At 45.9% G+C, this 18170-nt stretch overlaps 1 protein-coding gene across 4 annotated transcripts in view; it reads right to left on the reverse strand.

Moving 5' to 3' along the window:
- The window catches only part of JHY (junctional cadherin complex regulator), a 60029-nt gene that overhangs the window by 17928 nt on the left and 23931 nt on the right, over nucleotides 1-18170 (reverse strand). For 2 of the 4 annotated variants that reach the window (XM_078432865.2, XM_078432864.2), the window contains exons 4-5: nucleotides 6858-6971; nucleotides 711-1372 (exon numbers count right to left, since the gene is read on the reverse strand). In XM_078432865.2, the coding sequence (XP_078288991.2) occupies nucleotides 711-1372; nucleotides 6858-6971 (776 nt within the window). Of the gene's footprint in view, nucleotides 1-710; nucleotides 1373-6857; nucleotides 6972-17432; nucleotides 17958-18170 lie in introns of those variants that run through there. The other 2 variants (XM_078432866.2, XM_078432869.2) reach the window with 2 other exon arrangements.

Consider the following 18170-nt stretch of genomic DNA (forward strand, 5'->3'; position numbering starts at 1 on the left):
AAATTTGCACCTTACTGTTTGCTTTTTATAGAAGTATTTCTTTAAAATAGGTTTTTTTCATGTTTATTTTTGAGAAAGAGCACGAGCGGGGGGAGGGGCAGACAAAGAGGGAGACACAGAATCTGAAGCAGGCTCCAGGCTCTGACCTGTCAGCACAGAGCCCGAGGTGGGGCTCGAACCCATAAATTGCAAGATCATGACCTGAGCCGAAGTTGGACCCTTAACCTTCTGAGCCACCCAGGCGCCCCTATAGAAGTGTTTCTTTATAACCAAAGCTTTTTAATGGCTGCGTGACATTAAATACCATCAATAACGTTTCCTTATTGTTGGATTATTGTTGTCATTTTGGTAAATGATGGTATTTGGGGGCATACCTATATTTCCTTAGGATAACCACGTTGGAGACCGTTTCCTCCAAACATTACTTGTAACCCTCAAAATATACTGATTTTTTTTTTTTTTTAAATTGGGTCCTCTCTCCTCCCATCCCTCCAACCTCTGGCTTAACTACAGTGGGAAAAGTAGAGGAGACTGGGAGGAAGAAAAGAAATACCTCGCAAGTGGGCTATGTGAGGCAGAAATCAGAGCCAAGGACATTGCTAGGCGATGTTTTCCTCTCCCTTGACCGTCCCCATGACCCACACCTTCTCCTGTCTCCAGTGGTCTCTCATAGCTCCTCTAGGAAAAAGTTGGGAAAAGGGAATTCTTACCATAATATTTCTAAGTTCTTATATTTCGTCTCTGTGTAAATCTGCTTGGGTTGCTTCCTATTTGTGGTTGATCCATTAACATTTACTGTAGGAACAGACTGTGAGCCTTTCTGGCTCAGGGGCACTTGTCTCTTACTAAGCTCGTTTAGGTGGTTCAAGCCCACATTGGAAAGAGTGTGGATGTGTGGCTGCTGATGTGACAGTCTTTTCTCTTCTTGGCCTTCGTGTCCTCTTTGTTTGTGAACATCCGTCACTGACTGATATCCAGTAGAGTTGTTATACCATGCCTTATCAGAAGCCTGCTGTGCTGGGCCAAGTTTGTTGGAGGTTACTTTGGGATCCCGGCTCCTCAGTGCACTTGAGTCTTGTAAATCATCATTCGGGGCATTCATAATTACAATTGTTTCGTGCTTCATTGAAGGATCAGTGGGCTTATTCTGGTTCGGTTGCTGTCTGGGAGTGCTATTCTGGTTTCCCTGACAGACAGCCAGCTCCTCAGTCACCAAAGACTTCAGGCCACGCTGGCGTCGGTGCTGTTTCCGGATCTTGTGCTTGGCTGGTTTTCTGGAAGGCTGCTGACCGTTGGTGGTTTCAGAAGACTGACGTCTCAGTAGGTTGTTTGATTTTGCACTTTCACAGTGAGACCAGTGTTCTTGGTGATTCTAAAAAGAGACCTTTGGTTAACGTAAAGCTAAATGATCAGCATGCTTCACAATTTATATTAGTATTTTCCAAATTGCCAGTTAAGACTTCTGGGAAGTGACCACAGAATCGAAAGGAGATTATGAATGGGGGGAGAGGGGGGACCTTTCCTAATTTCAGGATATGAGAGTGATTGAGTAATTCCTCTTGGCAGTTTCAGATTATGAATTTTCTAGAAAGAAGAAGAGAGCTTAGAATGGGCTTTATATTCAGGACTAGTCTTTGACTTCAAATGTAAAATGACGTATCACCACAGGGTGGGGAGGGGAAGGCGCTTTACCTCTACAGGGCTGCATTACAAAGAAGGTGCAAATCTATACCAAAATATGCAAGTTTATTCTAACTAAGACGAATATTTTTAAACATCTTAACCAGAAGGGACATCAGTGATCTGCTTACCAACCGGGTACAAATCTAATAGGAGATACAATTTAGATGATCAGATCTTCTTACTCATATGGGTCAGAAGCTAGAAATGACCTCTTCACCAGATGAAACAAATTAGATTTTATTCAGAGGATTATAAAGGAGGCCGCACTGTGATAGGACATCTGTGAAACCACAAGGGTTGTTTTGCTTCAGTTCCTTAATATAGCCTGTACTTAGGCAATCAAACATCTGGGGGAAATATTTCAATTTCAGAAAGGTCTTTATGCTTTTCAAAGTCTTGTAACAACAAAATGTACTCCTGGTATAATAGATACACTATGTAACTATATTGTGCTAAGCCATTTAGAAATATTTTCCAAGGAATAAAGCACTCATTACTTTGTGAAAAACTAGCAGAGTTAAGAGGCCTTTGGAAAAGAATGATTAAATGCTTAGTAAAAATAGTGAAGACCATATGCATCAGTGTGGAATATACCTGTGCCATATTTTTTCCTTTCTGAACACCTACTAAAAAATCTCTATGGCCTGTATCTATGCAATGTTAATTGAAAAATCTAAGTTACCTGGATCACTCGAGGGGGGGGAAACACCCTTTTTTTTTTTGCTCAAATTGTTTAAGCTTGCTATGAACAATGATTAAATTATTGCAGTGAGTTCAACTTTTTTTTCACTTTTCTGATAGAATTACTAGGACATCCTGTTCTCTGTAATAATAAATGGCATTCTATTTCTAATGAAGTCTGCTTATAATGATTAGGTCGAGACTGTTAAATTTAACACAGTAATATACAATATTACTTTGCATGTCAGATTTTTAAGTCAGAATGACTTATCTGAAATTTAGACTATGTTCTCCTCAGTATTTGAGCTTTCTGGAGGATTGGCCAGGCTCTGATTAGCTCGTCTAAACTTTACATTTTTACCTTTGGTACTCGAAAAAAGAAAAACTTCCTTTTTTTGTATTTCAGTTAAGAAAGGGGCACCTGGGTGGCTCAGTTGGTTAAGCATCTGACTTCGACTCTGGTTATGATCTCGTGGTTCATGAGTTTGAGCCCTGCATCGGGCTCGGTGCTGACCGCTCAGAGCCTGGAGCCTGCTTCGGATTCTGTGTCTCCCCCCCCCCCACCCCCACCCCCCGCCCCCCGCCCCGGCCTATCCCCTCTCAAAAATAAACATTAAAGAAAAACCGTTTTCCTTCCATGTGGTATATGGAGCTGCACGGGAGAAATGTGGGCACAGAGGCTCTGCAAATAGATAATCCAAGAGCATCGTTCCTTAAAGTGGACCCAGAAGAAAACGGCTATTTTACAGTCGTGTCAGTGTGTTAATGAAACACGGTGGCTCTTTTCATGGCTGTCATCCCTGTTTATGAAGGCAAAAAAGAAAAGTCACCTTTGCTATGATCTCTAAATATTTATTGATGCTGATGGTGTCACATAGAAGAGTATCTGTTCTGGGCGCCTGGGTGGCTCGGTCGGTTAAGCGTCTGACTCTCGATTTCAGCTCAGGTCATGATCTCCCAGTCGCGAGTGAGATCGAGCCCTGCGTTGGGCTCTGTGCTGACAGCGAGGAGCCTGCTTGGGAACATCCCTCTCTCTCTGCCCCTCCCTGGCTCACACTCTATCTCCGGCTCTCTTCCTCTCTCAAAATAAACAAACAATTAAAAAGAAACTTGTCCAGCCTTTTCATTGCTAGAAAAATAAGCGAACAGGAATTCTTTCTGCTGCCATCCTAGTCCTCCCTCCTCATTCCCACCGACAAAGAGGGGGAAAAAAAAAAAGCTACCAAGAATTCTTTCTCTGGGGTCCCAGACCCAAAATCTTGGGTTACCACTTGCTTTTAATCATGTCCCACCTTTGCTGCTGACGATTCAGATTACAGTAGTACTCTTCATAGGGGGCTTTGTCAACAAGGCAGAGGACTCCTCATTTGAGGAAACTTCAATTGTCTCGAGTGTTAAATCCGCTATTATTCATGTGAGCGTAAGTGCCCAGAGATGGCATTTCAGTCCCCAGAAGGGAAGACATTTACGGGCTTGCTGTGATTTCTCTCACCTTGTGAGCAGGCTACTTGAGCTGTGTGGTTTCCTGAAGATTTATTTCCCTACAATTGAGGTGCCAGGTGTCACTTTTTAGGTCACAAGACCTGAGTTCCCTCAAGGTAATATACAAAGCCGTTCTCAGGCTATTTAATCTCCATCAGCGCTGAAATCCTCTATTTTATCCTGCTCTCAACGGGGTTCTTTTGTTACCAACACTCACAACCGGTCCATGCCACATGCACTCAGAATAACGGCTTAATGGCACTAGGGTTCCCTGGCCCACACACACCCACGTCCATTGGAACAGCGTTTGCGTCGGGGAATCCTGGTGCCTCACGCTGGGAGGATGATTTCTTAGTAAGATCCGCACTTCGTTATTAACGTTTGTTCATACCGTGCCATCCAAGGGTAGTTTGTCCCCAACCCCGCAAAAGGCAGCGTCTGGCTGTTTCTCTTTGGCGGCTTTCCTGTTGCTATGCCATAAGCAGAGAGGAGGATGCATGGTCGTCTTAACCAAAGGTTCATCTGCTTTAAAACAAAAGCTGTTCTTGTCCTTAGTGACCCCGATCGACCCTGGCGTCCTGAGGGTTGTGCCTGGGCTCCAGGGTCAGCTCTGACGTTGAGAAGTGTCTGTTGTGTTTATTAACAATGAAACGCAAATACTTTGAACTTGGGTTAGAAATTCCATCGGATAATAGTAAGAAAACTTAGAGCACACGTATTAACTGGCTCTAATTTATAGCATCAGGAAGGGAGGGTTCTGTGTTCAGATGAACAAAAGACGTCAAGAAGTCTTGACAGTGTTGGAGCCCAAACCAAAATAATAGGTCTTTGGGAAGGTGGGAAGTTACTTAGGATGTGATTACAAGGAACTTGACATTAACTAGTCAAAGATCCTACATACCCTGTCCTTCCTTTGCCTAGAAAGTCAACAGTTATTTCATTATTTTTTAAATGTTTATTTTTGAGAGAGAGCTCTCCTGAACCATGAGATCATGAGCTAAAATCAAGAGCTGGATGCTTAACCAACTGAGCCACCCAGGCGTCCCAGTAGTTATTTTTTTTTTAAGTTTGTTTATTTTTGAGAGAGAGAGCTCTCATGCACATGAGTGGGGTAGGGGTGGGGGACAGAGAGAGAATCCCAAGCAGGCTCCGTGATGTCACCATGGAGCCTGATCTGGGGCTTGATCTCAGGATCCGTGAGCTCATGACCTGAGCTGAAGTCAAGAGTCAGACGCTTAGGGGCGACTGGGTGGCTCGGTCGGTTGAGTGTCCGACTTCAGCTCAGGTCATGATCTCACAGACCGTGAGTTCGAGCCCTGCGTCGGGCTCTGCGCTGATGACTCAGAGCCTGGAGCCTGCTTCTGATTCTGTGTCTCCCTCTCTGTCTGCCCCTCCCCCGTTCATGCTCTGTCTGTCTCAAAAATAAACGTAAAAAAAAAAAAAGACGCTTAAATGACTGAGTCACCCAGGCGCCCCAAGAGTTATTTTAGAGTGGCAAGAAAGCAAATCTCCTATTTCATTTTTTTTTTTTTTGAAGCTTTACTTAATTGGAGAACTTTGCATTTTTTTCTATTGGTGACCTGTTCCATGCCTGGGAAAGGATCTTCTGCTATTGAGAATGTGCTCCCTTACACTAGTCAGCAAAGTACTGGGTCTAGTTCTGGATACACAATGGAACTGGGATTTGGAATTCCCAGGAACATTCACAGGACAGCACAGAATGATTCAGGACAAGACCTATGTGGAAAGGTAGAGTGAAGAGGGATTAGTTGGTTTAAAGTAGAGACCTTAGGCACAAGTAGGATGCTTCCATAGAAAATAATGATGATGGGGCATCTGGGTGGCTCAGTTGGTTAAGCATCCGACTTCAGCTCAGGTCATGATCTCGCTGTTTGTGGGTTTGAGCCCCGCATCGGGCTCTGGGCTGACAGCTGGGAGCCTGGAGCCTGCTTCGGATTCTGTGACTCCCTCTCTCTCTGTCCCCCCCCCCCCCCCCCGCCCCGCTCAAAAAGAAACATTTAAAAAATTCAAAAAAAGAAAAAAAATGATTATGACGACCGTCAGTTGTCAGTATTTTTAAAGTGAGGGTGCATAAATTTAAATTGTCTTGGGACCTTGTTTCCGGTGTCTTTTTCTTGAGATGTTCATGTCTCGGGTGCCATGGTCTTCCATCCGGAAAGAAGGCACTAGATTTGGGTAGTTGAAGAGGAAAAGGAAAGGCAGCCTGCAGCATTGGTATGCTGAACGCCTGACTGGCGTGTAGGATGCAGCAGGGAATTAACAAATCCTTTGGAAATGAACAAATCCTTTGGAAGCATCCCATGGGCCACTCCGTATTGCTGCCATGTTAGGTCTAACGGTCATGAGATGCTTGGCTCCTCTTTATCTTCATTCAGGAGTGGGTTATAAACAAATGAGTTCTGGGCCACCTGGGTGGCTCTGTGGGTTAAGTGTCTGACTTCGGCTCAGGTCATGATCTTGTGGTTGGTGGGTTCAAGCCCCACATTGGGCTCTCTGCTGTCAGCACAGAGCCCTCTTTGGATCCTCTGCCTGCCCCCCTCCCCCCCAAAAATAAACAAACCTCAAAAAAATAAAATAAACAAATGGTGGGAATGCAAGCTGGTGCAGCCACTCTGGAAAACAATATGGAGGTTCCTCAAAAAACTAAAAATAGAACTACCCTACGACCCAGCAATTGCAATTCTGCCCATCTGGGCAGAAATCAGTTTTACCTATGGTGGGTAACTATTCTCAGGCATAAGAATAGACCTGTAAATAGAGGTGCCTGGGTGGCTCAGTCGGTTAAGCATCTGACAGCTCAGAGCCTGGAGCCTGCTTTGGATCCTATGTCTCCCTCTCTGTGCCTCTCCCACTCGCACTCTCTTTCTCAAAATAAGAAACCTTAAAAAAAAAAAAAATACACCTGTAAGTAATAAGAAGTCAGTGGTGGATATTATTGATATTTAGCAGTAACCCTCGAAACCCATTTAAAATTCAGTCTAGCGAGTAACCTTTAACTGTTGGGCTCTTTGATGCCATTTGTCTACAGGATCAATGGCAGCGTTTTCAGTCTCTTTGGCATTCTGAATGGACGTCTTGTCGGTTACACTGATGGAGTAGGAGATCTAAGAGGGTAAAACAGAGAGAGCATGTTAACAAGTTTCTTCTTAGTCTTAGAGCCACGAGGCCCATCTGTGTAACCTAGAAAGAGACCCTGAAGGGCTGTGTTTTCTTTTCCGTTCAAGGATCTATCTCGGTCTTCAGGGACCTGGATTGTTCCTAAGGAAAATGGGAATAAATAACGTTTCCTCCTGTAGGCACGATGTGAGAATTGGTGCTTTGAGGTCAAACTACTATTTATTTTTTTTTATTAAAAAACTTTTAAAAGTTATTTATTGAGAGAGAGAGCAAGAGTGGGGTAGGGGCAGAGAGAGAAGGGAGAGAGAATCGCAAGCAGGCTCTGCACTGTCAGCACAGACCTGATGTGGGGCTCGAACTCCCGAACCGTGAGATCATGGCCCGAGCTGAAATCAAGAGTTGGACGCTTAACCGACTGAGCCACCCAGACGCCCTCTACTTTAAATGTTTGGTATATACTCAGGGGACCCAGTTTTCAAACAGTTACCTGAACTGAATGTAGCAACAAATGTCGAGTATATCAAATGAGATACTAACGTAGTGAAATAACGCTGTACTTGAAGAGAGCGACAACAACAACAGAAATAACAATGTTCATTGGATGTGCATGGTGTGCTAGTAGCTGTCCTAAGCACTTAGCATATATTCTATCAGTTATAATATATTAAAGCTGATCAGGCATGTAACTATTAACTATTAACAGATGATCTGATTATCATCTCTCAGAGAGGTTAAGTAACTTGCCCAGAGTCAACAGCTAGTAAGTAGAGGCACCAAACAGTCTAATTCCAGAGCCTCATATTTTGCAATTTTGCTCAAGTAACTCACTTATTACAGATATCATCTTTGGGGCGCCTGGGTGGCTCAGTCGGTTGAGCGTCCAGCTTCAGCTCGGGTCACGGCTGGTGGGTTCGAGCCCCGTGTCGGGCTCTGTGCTGACAGCTCACAGCCCGGAGCCTGCTTCAGGTTCTGTGTCTCCCTGTCTCTCTGCCCCTCCCCTGCCCATGTTCTGTCTCTCTCTCAAAAATGAATAAACGTTAAAAAAATTAAAAACGTAAAAACATAAAGAGCAATATCATCTTTGACTTGCAGAATTTGTAATGTTGGCACTTAGTGAATTTGAATGATGGAGAGTGAGCTTCTCGACTTTAGTCAGATGTTGGAATGACAAGATATCAGGCGACCCTGAAGTGATACAGTCTTAATGTTGGTAAAAGATTCTAGAGGTAATCCAGTATAACCATCGTACTTCTATACCATCCATTTGCTATTTAGACACATGCCCCAGGGGGCGCCTGCGCAGCTCAGAGGGTTGAGCATCCAACTCTTTTTTTTTTTTTTTTAATGTTTATTTATTTTTGAGACAGAGACAGAGCATGGATGGGGGAGGGGCAGAGAGAGAGGGAGACACAGAATCCGAAGCAGGCTCCGGGCTCTGAGCTGTCAGCACAGAGCCCGACGCATGGCTCGAACTCATGGACTGCGAGATCATGACCCGAGCTGAAGTTGTCAGACGCTTAACCGACGGAGCCACCCAGGTGCCCTGAGCATCCAACTCTTGATTTCAGCTCAGGTCATGATCCCAGGGTCCTGGAATCGATCCCTGGGTCGGGCTCCCTCCTGAGTGTGCAGCCTGCTTGGGATTCTCTCCCCTTCCCTCTCCCCCCTCTGCTCTTCTCTCCTGCTCATGTGTGTGCACATGTGCACGCACGCCCTCCCTCCCTCTCTCTCAAAATAAACACACGCCTGTCTGTGTCACTGTAGATGTAAAGATCTTCTGTGGACTAAGGAGGGGAGAAGGCATAAAGTGGCTTGAGAATATTCCTTTGTTTCTGTAGGAGACCTGGTCCTCTTGACCATCCCATGGAGTAAAACACTAGCTCTCTTAATCCCTGTTTCGTGGATGGTGAACATACTGTCGCATCACTGAGCCACCCAGTTGCTATAAAATTTCTTCCTATGAGAGCAGAAATACATCTTCCTGTAATTTCTAGCCTGCATCCTTCTGAAATAATGGAGTAAGTCAAACAAAATGAGACTGTTTGGCTCGTTCAGACAATGGCCCCAAATAATAGAAGCCGACTGTGATGCCTTTGCTATAAACCTCCTCTTATTCACGGGCGCAGTGGCGAGATTTCTTTGCCATTCGTCCTGGGACAGGCTACCCAGTTTGGGTTCCTTTGGCCACCGTGCCTGATGGCTCGTCAATGTCGAGCTTGCCCTTTCGAAACTGCTATAACTTTTAAATTTAGGTTTTGCATCTTATACTTGTTTTATTAAATTGTCCCCGGTGGGCTGCGTAGCGTGACGAGGAGCGAGCCGTGTAATGCTGGAAGAAGCATGGGGTTTAGGGTCCGTTGTGTGCGTTCACGTGTTCCCATTCTCCTGCTGCTCCGTACTCCGCATACATGCAGAGTCAATACAGGGAAGAGGGGGAAATATTTGTTACATATTCATAAGTCAGCGTCTGACAGTAAAGATAACCTCATTCCTCAGGGCGCCTGTACTTAGAGGTTGATCTGAAAATGGGGAAAAATGAAAACAAAACTTGTTGATGCTCGAACCATCCTGGTAAATACACGGAGCGACTTGTGCCGTTGGATCATGGAGATTTTTCTGATTACAAATGGGACTGATCAGATTTTGAAGGATTACCTACTCCTCGAAAGGAAAGCTTCCCAACACCATGAAACAGTGTAACTTGCACTGAGATAGTTAAGAAAGATGAATGCTGCCACCCAAGGTCAGGAACCACTGTGTCATGATGCCCATGTCTCCGTCCCTCTCATGGCACCGGTTCAAGAAACACAAGGGGATTATACAAGCATTAGGGTTTTACAGCTTTTGCTCCTCTTACTGTAAAGGTTTCCATCCCTTGTTGCCGTGATGTTAAAAGGAAACACCACTCATTTAAAAGTAAAATCATCTCTTTCCTGGAGGAGAAATGAAGGCCAACAGAGTTTAAAAAAAAAAAAAAGTTGGGGGGGGGGGTTGGCGCCTGGGTGGCTCAGTCGGTTAAGCGTCCGACTTTGGCTCAGGTCATGATCTCACAGTTCTTGAGTTCCAGCCCCTTGTGGGGCTCTGTGCTGACAGCTCAGAGCCCGGAACCTGCTTCCGATTCCATGTCTCCCTCTCTCTCTCTGCCCCTCCCCAGCTCATGTTCTGTCTCTCCTTCAAAAACAAAGAAACATGAAAAAAATTAAAAAGAGTCTAAATAGGCTGCCTAAGCAGTCAAGGAAATAATCCTTTTTCCAACCTCAAACGAGTGACGTCTTGGGCAAAAACGTTATCTGGAGCCTGGGAGAAAAAGTTGGGTTGATCTCCTAGAGCCTCCACTAGGATGTTTGATTCCCTGGACTTCTGGGAAGGGGACTTGGTTTCGTTAACTCAGTTTTTCACTGGTGATATCGATGGTTTGATGACCAGTAATGGGATCCCCTACACGGCCTCTGGTAAAGAATTTACAAATTAAAAACGCATTGCCCTAAGCTGCCTTCCCCAGAGAATGTGGGCTGCGTGATATTTCCATCCACACGCTGTTTCGGTGGACTCCGTGTCTGAATCACCCCAGCGAGAGACTCCGAGCACGTAAAGCATGCTTCTTTCTACGTTATCTCTTTGAAAGTGGAGTGGGACACAACCTCTGCCAGCTATTTTTTTTTTTTTTTTGTGAACCATTCTATTAATACCAATCAAATCGAGAAAATGATCAAATGAAATTGCATTTTGAGCATCATAAGCTGCGTAATGTCTATTCTGTTAAATTGGGGCCTATAATTGCTTCTCTACTGAAAAGATACAACAAAGACAGCAATCATGGCATGTCATTATCCCAGACTAGAAAACCGGCCTTTGCTGGGAGGACTTCAAAGGCTTGTGGTTCTCGAATTGCATTTGGCTGCTATTGATGAAGCGCGGGCAATCCTGATTAGGTGTTTACACTGAGGTAAGGCGCAGAGCAGAGAGCCTGAGTGCCTGGGTCTAGAGCCATTAAAAAATTGTACATTATGTTCCTTGCTTTGAAGTGAGGGTTTGTAGGAAGGAAAGCAACTCAGATTGAGTACAGCTGAGCTAGACTGGGCTGCGGCTTCTCTCTCAAAGAAACTGGGCAGGTTCTCAGAGAGAATCGGCACCGCACAAAAAAGTTGAGGCTTTAACCAAGAGCGATATGTGAATTAGCGTATCTGCACGGCACATGCTGAATTGTGTTTGCAAAGCGTATTATTAGCCTTAAATCCTGCAATCGCTGGATGTTTGGCTCCTTTATTCCTTGATGTTGTGTGTTTTTTTTTAACTTTATGGGGAGCCCCACTATTAATTTGTTTCCTTGTTATTCCTTGAGGGTATTAACTAGCACGTGCCCAAATTAAAGCAGGTCAAGGAGTCTGATTTCTGAAATGTAGCGTTCGCCCGCCCTCACCCCAACACATCTGCTTTTGAAACCCTCCCTTCGGTGCATGATCGCCAGATTCAATGAGCGTTTGTTAACTTGGCTGACGAGCGATCTGCTGTATTAATTCTGTCCTATTTCTCATACATTCTGCTCCGTGTCAGTCCCCACCCACTCACATGGGTGCTGCCACCTCTGTTCATACGTGGCCAGCAAAACAGGTGGAGGCGTGGCGGTCCAGAGAGCCTGCCATGGTGGGGCTCCACCTCCGATACGTCGCACAGCTACTTGGATTGTCTGGGGACCTGTAGTAATTATTCAGCTGTTTAGAGACAATACACGTGAGATACTTTGGCTCCCGTGGGCCGCTTTCTCCGTGCCTGCCGATCACTTCCTAATGTATTTCACAAGTATGTGTTCAATAAGAATTTGAGGGCCTCGAGACCTCTGGATCTATTATTTTTTACATTCATTCTCCCTATAAGATACCGCGGCTTAAAAAACCCCTGAACTAATTATGCTAAGCCACCACTTTAAAAAACCCTTCACTGGGGCGCCTGGGTGGCTCAGTGGGTTAAGCTACGACCTCAGCTCAGGTCATAATCTCATGGGTTATGAGTTTGATCCGCATGTCAGGCTCTGCTCTGACAGTGTGGAGCCTGCTTGAGATTCTCTCTCTTTCTCTCTCTCTCAAAAAATAAACAAACTTAAAAAAACCTTCAGGGGCCCCTGGGTGGCTCAGTCGGTTAAATGTCCGACTTCGGCTCAGGTCATGATCTCACAGTTCACGGGTTCCGGTCCCGCTGGCTCTGTGCTGACAGCTCAGAGCCTGGAGCCTGCTTTGGATTCTGTCTCCTTCTCTCTCTGCCCCTCCCCATTTGTGCTCTCTCCCTCAAAAATAAAGAAATGAAAAAAAACAAAAACAAACAAACCTTCAGCACTTTTCCGTTGTCCTTAATCTTTAAAGGTTTGTAAGGCCCTGCATCCTATACTTCTTGGTCTTTTCACACCGTATTTTCTCAGTTCTATGGTTGGGCCACATGTACCATTATGTCTAGGTCCGCACATAGGCCATCCTTTGCTGAGAAACCCCTCTTCACCTGATTTATTCTGTCCAATCCCATTCACTGTTCCTGTTCCAGCCTTGGCTGAAATATAACTTCCTCCAGGAAGCCCTCCTTGACTCCTCAGAGGTTACTTAACAATAGATGCACCTGAGCTTATGGCCTTGGCACTTTGTACTTTCCCTTTTGTAACAAGTCTTACCTTGGTCATTAGGTTCGTTTCTCTCACCTCCTTCATGACTTCTTTAAAACCATAATTTCCCCCCAGCCCCAAATTCACCGTTTCTCTGCTCTAGTTCTCTCCCTTGCACTGATTTATCTATTCTGTCTATTGTCCGTCTCCTCCTACTAGAAAGTTAGCCCCACGGTGGTTGGAATTTTTTGGAATTTGGTTCAGTGATGTATTCTAAGTACCTAAGACAAGGCCTGACCCACCATAAGCTGGTAATAAATATAGGCAAATGAACGATGCAATTAACTGTTTTCAAGAATACGAAAGAGATTTTGTGTTCGATTAACCAGCAGCCTGAGTTCTATATAACACAACTAAGAATATGGACGTGGGACCCCTGGATGACCACATCATTCAAATTGTTCCCTTACTAAAATCCTTCAATGATTCTACGTCGTGTAGAGGAAAAGATACTTCCTTAGCGCAGCATTCTAAATCTTGAGCATCTATTGGAATCACTTGGAGCGTTTATTAAAACATTGCTGGGGGCGGGGGAGGCGCCTGGGTGGCTCAGTGGGTTGAGTGTCTAATTCTTGGTTTCAGCTCAGGTCCTGATCTCAGGGTCGTGGGATAGAGCCCCGTGTCAGACTGTGCACTGAGCACAGAGCCTGCTTAAGATTCATTCTCTCTCTCTCCCTCTCCCCCTCCCCCTCCCCCTCCCCCTCCCCCTCTCCCCCGCTTGTGTGTGCACTCTCTCCAAAATTAAAAAATAAAATAGATTCCTGGGCCTCGCCCCAGAGTTTCTGATTCAAGAAGTATAGGATGGGGCCCAAGAATTTGCACGTCTAATAAGTTCCCAGGCAATGCTGACGCTGATCTAGGGACCACATTCTGAGAGCCCCTGCATTACAGTGACCTACAAGGGCCTGCATGAAAGGCACCAGCCAGTTTCTCTGCCTAAATACCTACACTCCCATCCACGCAATCTAGTCCCATGCAACATGGAAGTATTCGTCGTCTCAATTCACTGGATTAAGTAATACCCTCTAGTCCTTCTTTAAGATATCCTGGGGCGCCTGGGTGGCTCAGTCAGTTGAGCGTCCGACTTCGGCTCAGGTCATGATCTCATGGTCCGTGAGTTCGAGCCCCGTGTTGGGCTCTGTGCTGACAGCTCAGAGCCTGGAGCCCGTTTCAGATTCTGTGTCTCCCTCTCTCTCTGCCCCTCCCTTGCTCACTCTCTCTTTCTCAAAAATAAACATTAGAAAAAACCAAAAAAGATATCCCAACTAATGCCCACAGCCAGGTGCCGTGACTGGCCAGCTGCTCTCTAGGATGCCTTGGTATTTCTGTCTCCGGTAGCTGAACTGTATGTTTACCAGCAGTTCTTTTTCCATTTGTTTGCAAACCTATTGATTTCTATTACACGTGTTATTAAAATTATAAAATTCATTGGAAGGTCAGATTATTTGGAGAAATCTGTGTGTGAACAGAGAGTCGTTATTTCCATGAAAACTAAGCAAAATAATTTAGAATGACCCAGTAAAGCAAAAGGCAAAATAACAAGTAAGGCAGGGGGAAAGCTGTAAAAGATTATGGAAATGGTTATTAGCAAAATCAAAGATTATGTTCTTAGATCCTAGGCTTTTTTTTTTTTTTTTTAATGTTTATTTATTTATTTTGAGAGAGACAGAGAGCAAGCTGGGTGTGGGGCAGAGAGAGAGGGAGAGAGAGAGAATCCCAAGCAGAGAATCCTTGCTGTCACCATACAGCCCGACATGGGGCCCGATCCCATAAACCACAAGATCATGACCTGAGCTGAAATCAAGAGTCGGACGCTAAACCGACTGAGCCACCCAGGCGCCCCTGATCCTAGGCTTTTTAAGTTTTCCCTGTGCTTTTAAGAAATCCAAAGTATAAATCTTAGCTCTCAGACTGATTCAGGAAAGATGATGCAATACCCTGGCAGCATATGCACGGACAGAAGAGGCCTTGGCCCCTCTGTTAAAGGTTGGTGAATTAATGTATGTTTATATACTTTACGTGAAAATCAACTATCTCAGATTATCATTTTTCATATCTGCTTTGACTGCTTTTTTCTTAGGTTTATTTATTTATTTTGAGAGAGGCAGAGCAGGAGTGGGGAGGCGGAGGGGCAGAGAGAGAGAGAGAGAGAGAGAGAGAGAGAGAGAGAATCCATCCCAACCAGGCTCTGCTAGGCCAGCCCAGAGCCCGACATGGGGCTTGAACTCACGAAACTGAGATCGTGAGCTGAGCCGAAATCCAGAGTAAGGTGCTTGGGGCACCTGGGTGGCTCCGTCGGTTAAGCATCCGACTTCAGCTCAGGTCATGATCTCACGGCTCGTGAGTTCGAGCCCCGTGTCAGGGTCTGTGCTGACGGCTCGGAGCCTGGAGCCTGCTTCGGATTCTGTGTCTCTCTCTCTGCCCCTCCCCTGTTCACACTCTCTCTCCCTCTCAAAAATAAACATTAAAAAAAAAAAAAAAAGAGTGAGATGCTTAACCAACTGAACCACCCAGGCACCCAAGCCACTTTGATTGACTGACCAAATACCATTCCTGACCTGTATCCTAGAGGTTCCCACTGTACTAGGGGGCTTCTACGTAAACAGCATCCTCTCAATGCTTTTCTAAAAAAATTTATTTTTAACATTTATTTATTTTTGAGAGACAGAGAGCACGAGTGGGGGTGGGGCAGAGAGAGAGGGAGACACAGAATCCTAAGCAGGCTCCAGGCCGTCAGCACAGAGCCCGACGCGGGGCTCGAACTCACGAACCGGGAGATCATGACCTGAGCCGAAGTCGGCCGCTCAACCGACGGAGCCACCCAGGCGGCCCAGCATCCTCTCATTGCTTTTACACCATTGCACTTCACTCCCTAGGCCTCAATGCTTTTTCCGCCCACCGCCACCTGCTACCTTCTGCTGCTTTGTAAAGAATCTGTTTAACGACTGCCTCTTCTGTGAAGCCCTCTCTGACTTCCCCTGCCAGACTTGCGCACTTTTTCTTCTGTGTTCCTTCGGGGCCGTACGTGTCTCTACTACAGCAGCTGCTCCTTGGTACCCACTCTTTACTCTGTGGGCTTGCCACGGGGCCAGGAGGTCCTGAAGAGCAGATATACCGACAGCCGCAAAAGAACGGCTTCTTCCCGTTGCCACAGCTCCCGACCTTACCACAGAGCCACGCCGTATGGCCTGGGCAAGAGGGCCCGGAAGGGTTGGGCACACCGGGCGCCTCTGTGCAAGCTGTCCTGAGACACGATTACTCGTGTTACGATCACTTCTGGCTTTCGAAAGGGCATGCTTTCGTTACGTGGAAAGGCTCTCTTTTCGTGGATCCCTCCTCAGTCACATGGAGTTAATGGAGTGCCCCTCCATGGATCATACAACTGGTAGCCCAAGCCAGTGCTAAACAGCACGCGCGGAAAGACGCCTTAAGCAACACACTGGACAAAACCGTAAAGTTCAATTTAAATTATGCTGTCGTAAGTAAGTGTTCTTGTTGCGGTCGCACGGGGCAGAAGAAAAAAAAAAAGGCCAATCAATGAACGCACAGAGTACTTACGCTGGAGAAGAAACGTTTTTACCAGCATAAAGAGGTGAGACTCGAACATGCCATCAGACTGGAAGAATTCTCTAGAACGGGATTCTACGTTTCTAGCCAGGTGTGTTCAGAAAAAGATGATCATCATTTAAAGGTAAAGCCTGATTTTCTAGACAGCCAAATGTCTTGCTAAGGCTGAAACTATGGAAAAGGCAAGCAATGTATCACTTAACTCTTAATCTTCTCTAGTGGGAGACTAAGTTCAAATTAAATGTCAATAATAATAGACATGTAGGGCGACATGCCCGTGCAAGGCTTTCACACATAGTATCTCATTCGGTCATCCCAATAACCCTGAACCTGTGGTACAAGGCCGAGGCCTTTGAGCTGCATCGCAAGAGGGGGGTACAGTTTTCCTAAGCAAACAAGATAGGGAAGGGTCGTCCATCAGTGTGGCCAGAAACACAGGGGAGATGCTGGGTTCGGGGAGCCGCGAGCTCCCAGAAGATGCAAGGGGGAGGATGACAAAAAATAAATAAAAAGACTGAAGCAGCAGGAAGGGGCTGGGTCTCGGAGAGGGTGTGCGAGTCTGAGAGTCTGAGTCTGACCTACAACATGGCAAGTGTGAAGTGTCCCTCCGCCTGCCCGCTTCGCGGACGGTCTCCTGGGGGTCCTGCCGTCGACCGGGCTGGCAGGGCATTTACATGCTATCCTTTTAGCTACACTTTCTTATCCCACCTGAAGCCCCATCCCTTTCCTTTTGCGTCACTGTAAACTGAAAAAAGAAAACAATCTGTTTAGAAGCCGTGGCTTCGGAATGCCCAGTGTTGGTAACAGCTTCCCTCTGCTGAGTGTCTGCAGTGCGTCGGGGGCTTTGTATAACTTTTTTTCCAATAAGCCTCCAAGGCAGACGTTGACCCCACGTAATAGATGAAGAAGGTAAGGTTTAAAGAATCCCTTGCTCAGATGTCTAGGAAGTGCCACCACCTAGGACGTCGGGGGAGCCAGGATGTATAATCCATGATGGTCTGACTCCCAAACTAGCGCTTTGTGTTGGTTTTGTTTTTTTCTCCCATGACATCGTGTTGCCCCTACGGGAGAACGCTGCTCCCAAGGCGGGCACAGACGGAACGAAGCTGGTCCCCCCAGAGCCCCCGACGTTTTCCCTTTCCCGTCCGTCCAGGCCTCAACTTGGACAACGTCTCCGAGCCCTTCCCAAGAACCCAACCATCCCAGTTAGGCTCCCCCTCGTCATTTTATTAAGTAGCTATTCAGCATCCTCTGAGGCTTTTATTGGCGTTTGAAATTATTTTGTTACACGTTTCTTGCCTCTGTCACGTGACTGGAAGGTAAGCCCCTTGAAGACTAGGCTCTGTGTGTCTTGTTTTCTGTTACATGCCGAGCACAGCACCGAGCACATCGTTGGTGCTCATTAAAGGCGTGTGGGCTGACTGACCTGCTGTCGCAAGAGCCACAAATGTACGTTGACCTTCAAAATGGGTAGTGGATACTTACAGGGCTTTATATTGGCTTCAAGGCTATAGGGCGACTGAATAACGTTTCTGTATTTGCACTTGAAAAGCATCTGTACTTTCTAAGGAAGGCCAGGAGACGAATAGCGTGTCTAAAGCTGTTCCTGCTGTTTTCCAGGCATGCTAGATTTCACCTTTATCAGTCTTCAGAGTCATTCTGGAATCAAGACACAAAGGCAGCTCCTTTTTCAAGACCCGACTTTCTTTTCATGATAGATCATACATGGGCTCAAATCCTGGTGCGTTTCCGGCAAACGCTGAACAAACCATGAATAAAAAAGTTAAGCCTTGAACACTCACCAGCAAAGCTCCTGGCTGACTGTGATCCTTAGGTGCCCTCTAGTGTGTGTGCGTTTTTATGTCAGTTCCTTGCTTTCCACGGCATGTGATAAAGATCTTCTCGTGCATTTCAAGGTGATTTCCAGTGCATTTTAATGTACGATCAGCAGATGTGTGAAAAATGGCACACA

Source organism: Panthera onca, chromosome D1 (genome assembly GCF_046562875.1).
Source record: "Panthera onca isolate mPanOnc1 chromosome D1, mPanOnc1 haplotype 2, whole genome shotgun sequence".
Lineage (NCBI taxonomy): Eukaryota > Metazoa > Chordata > Mammalia > Carnivora > Felidae > Panthera > Panthera onca.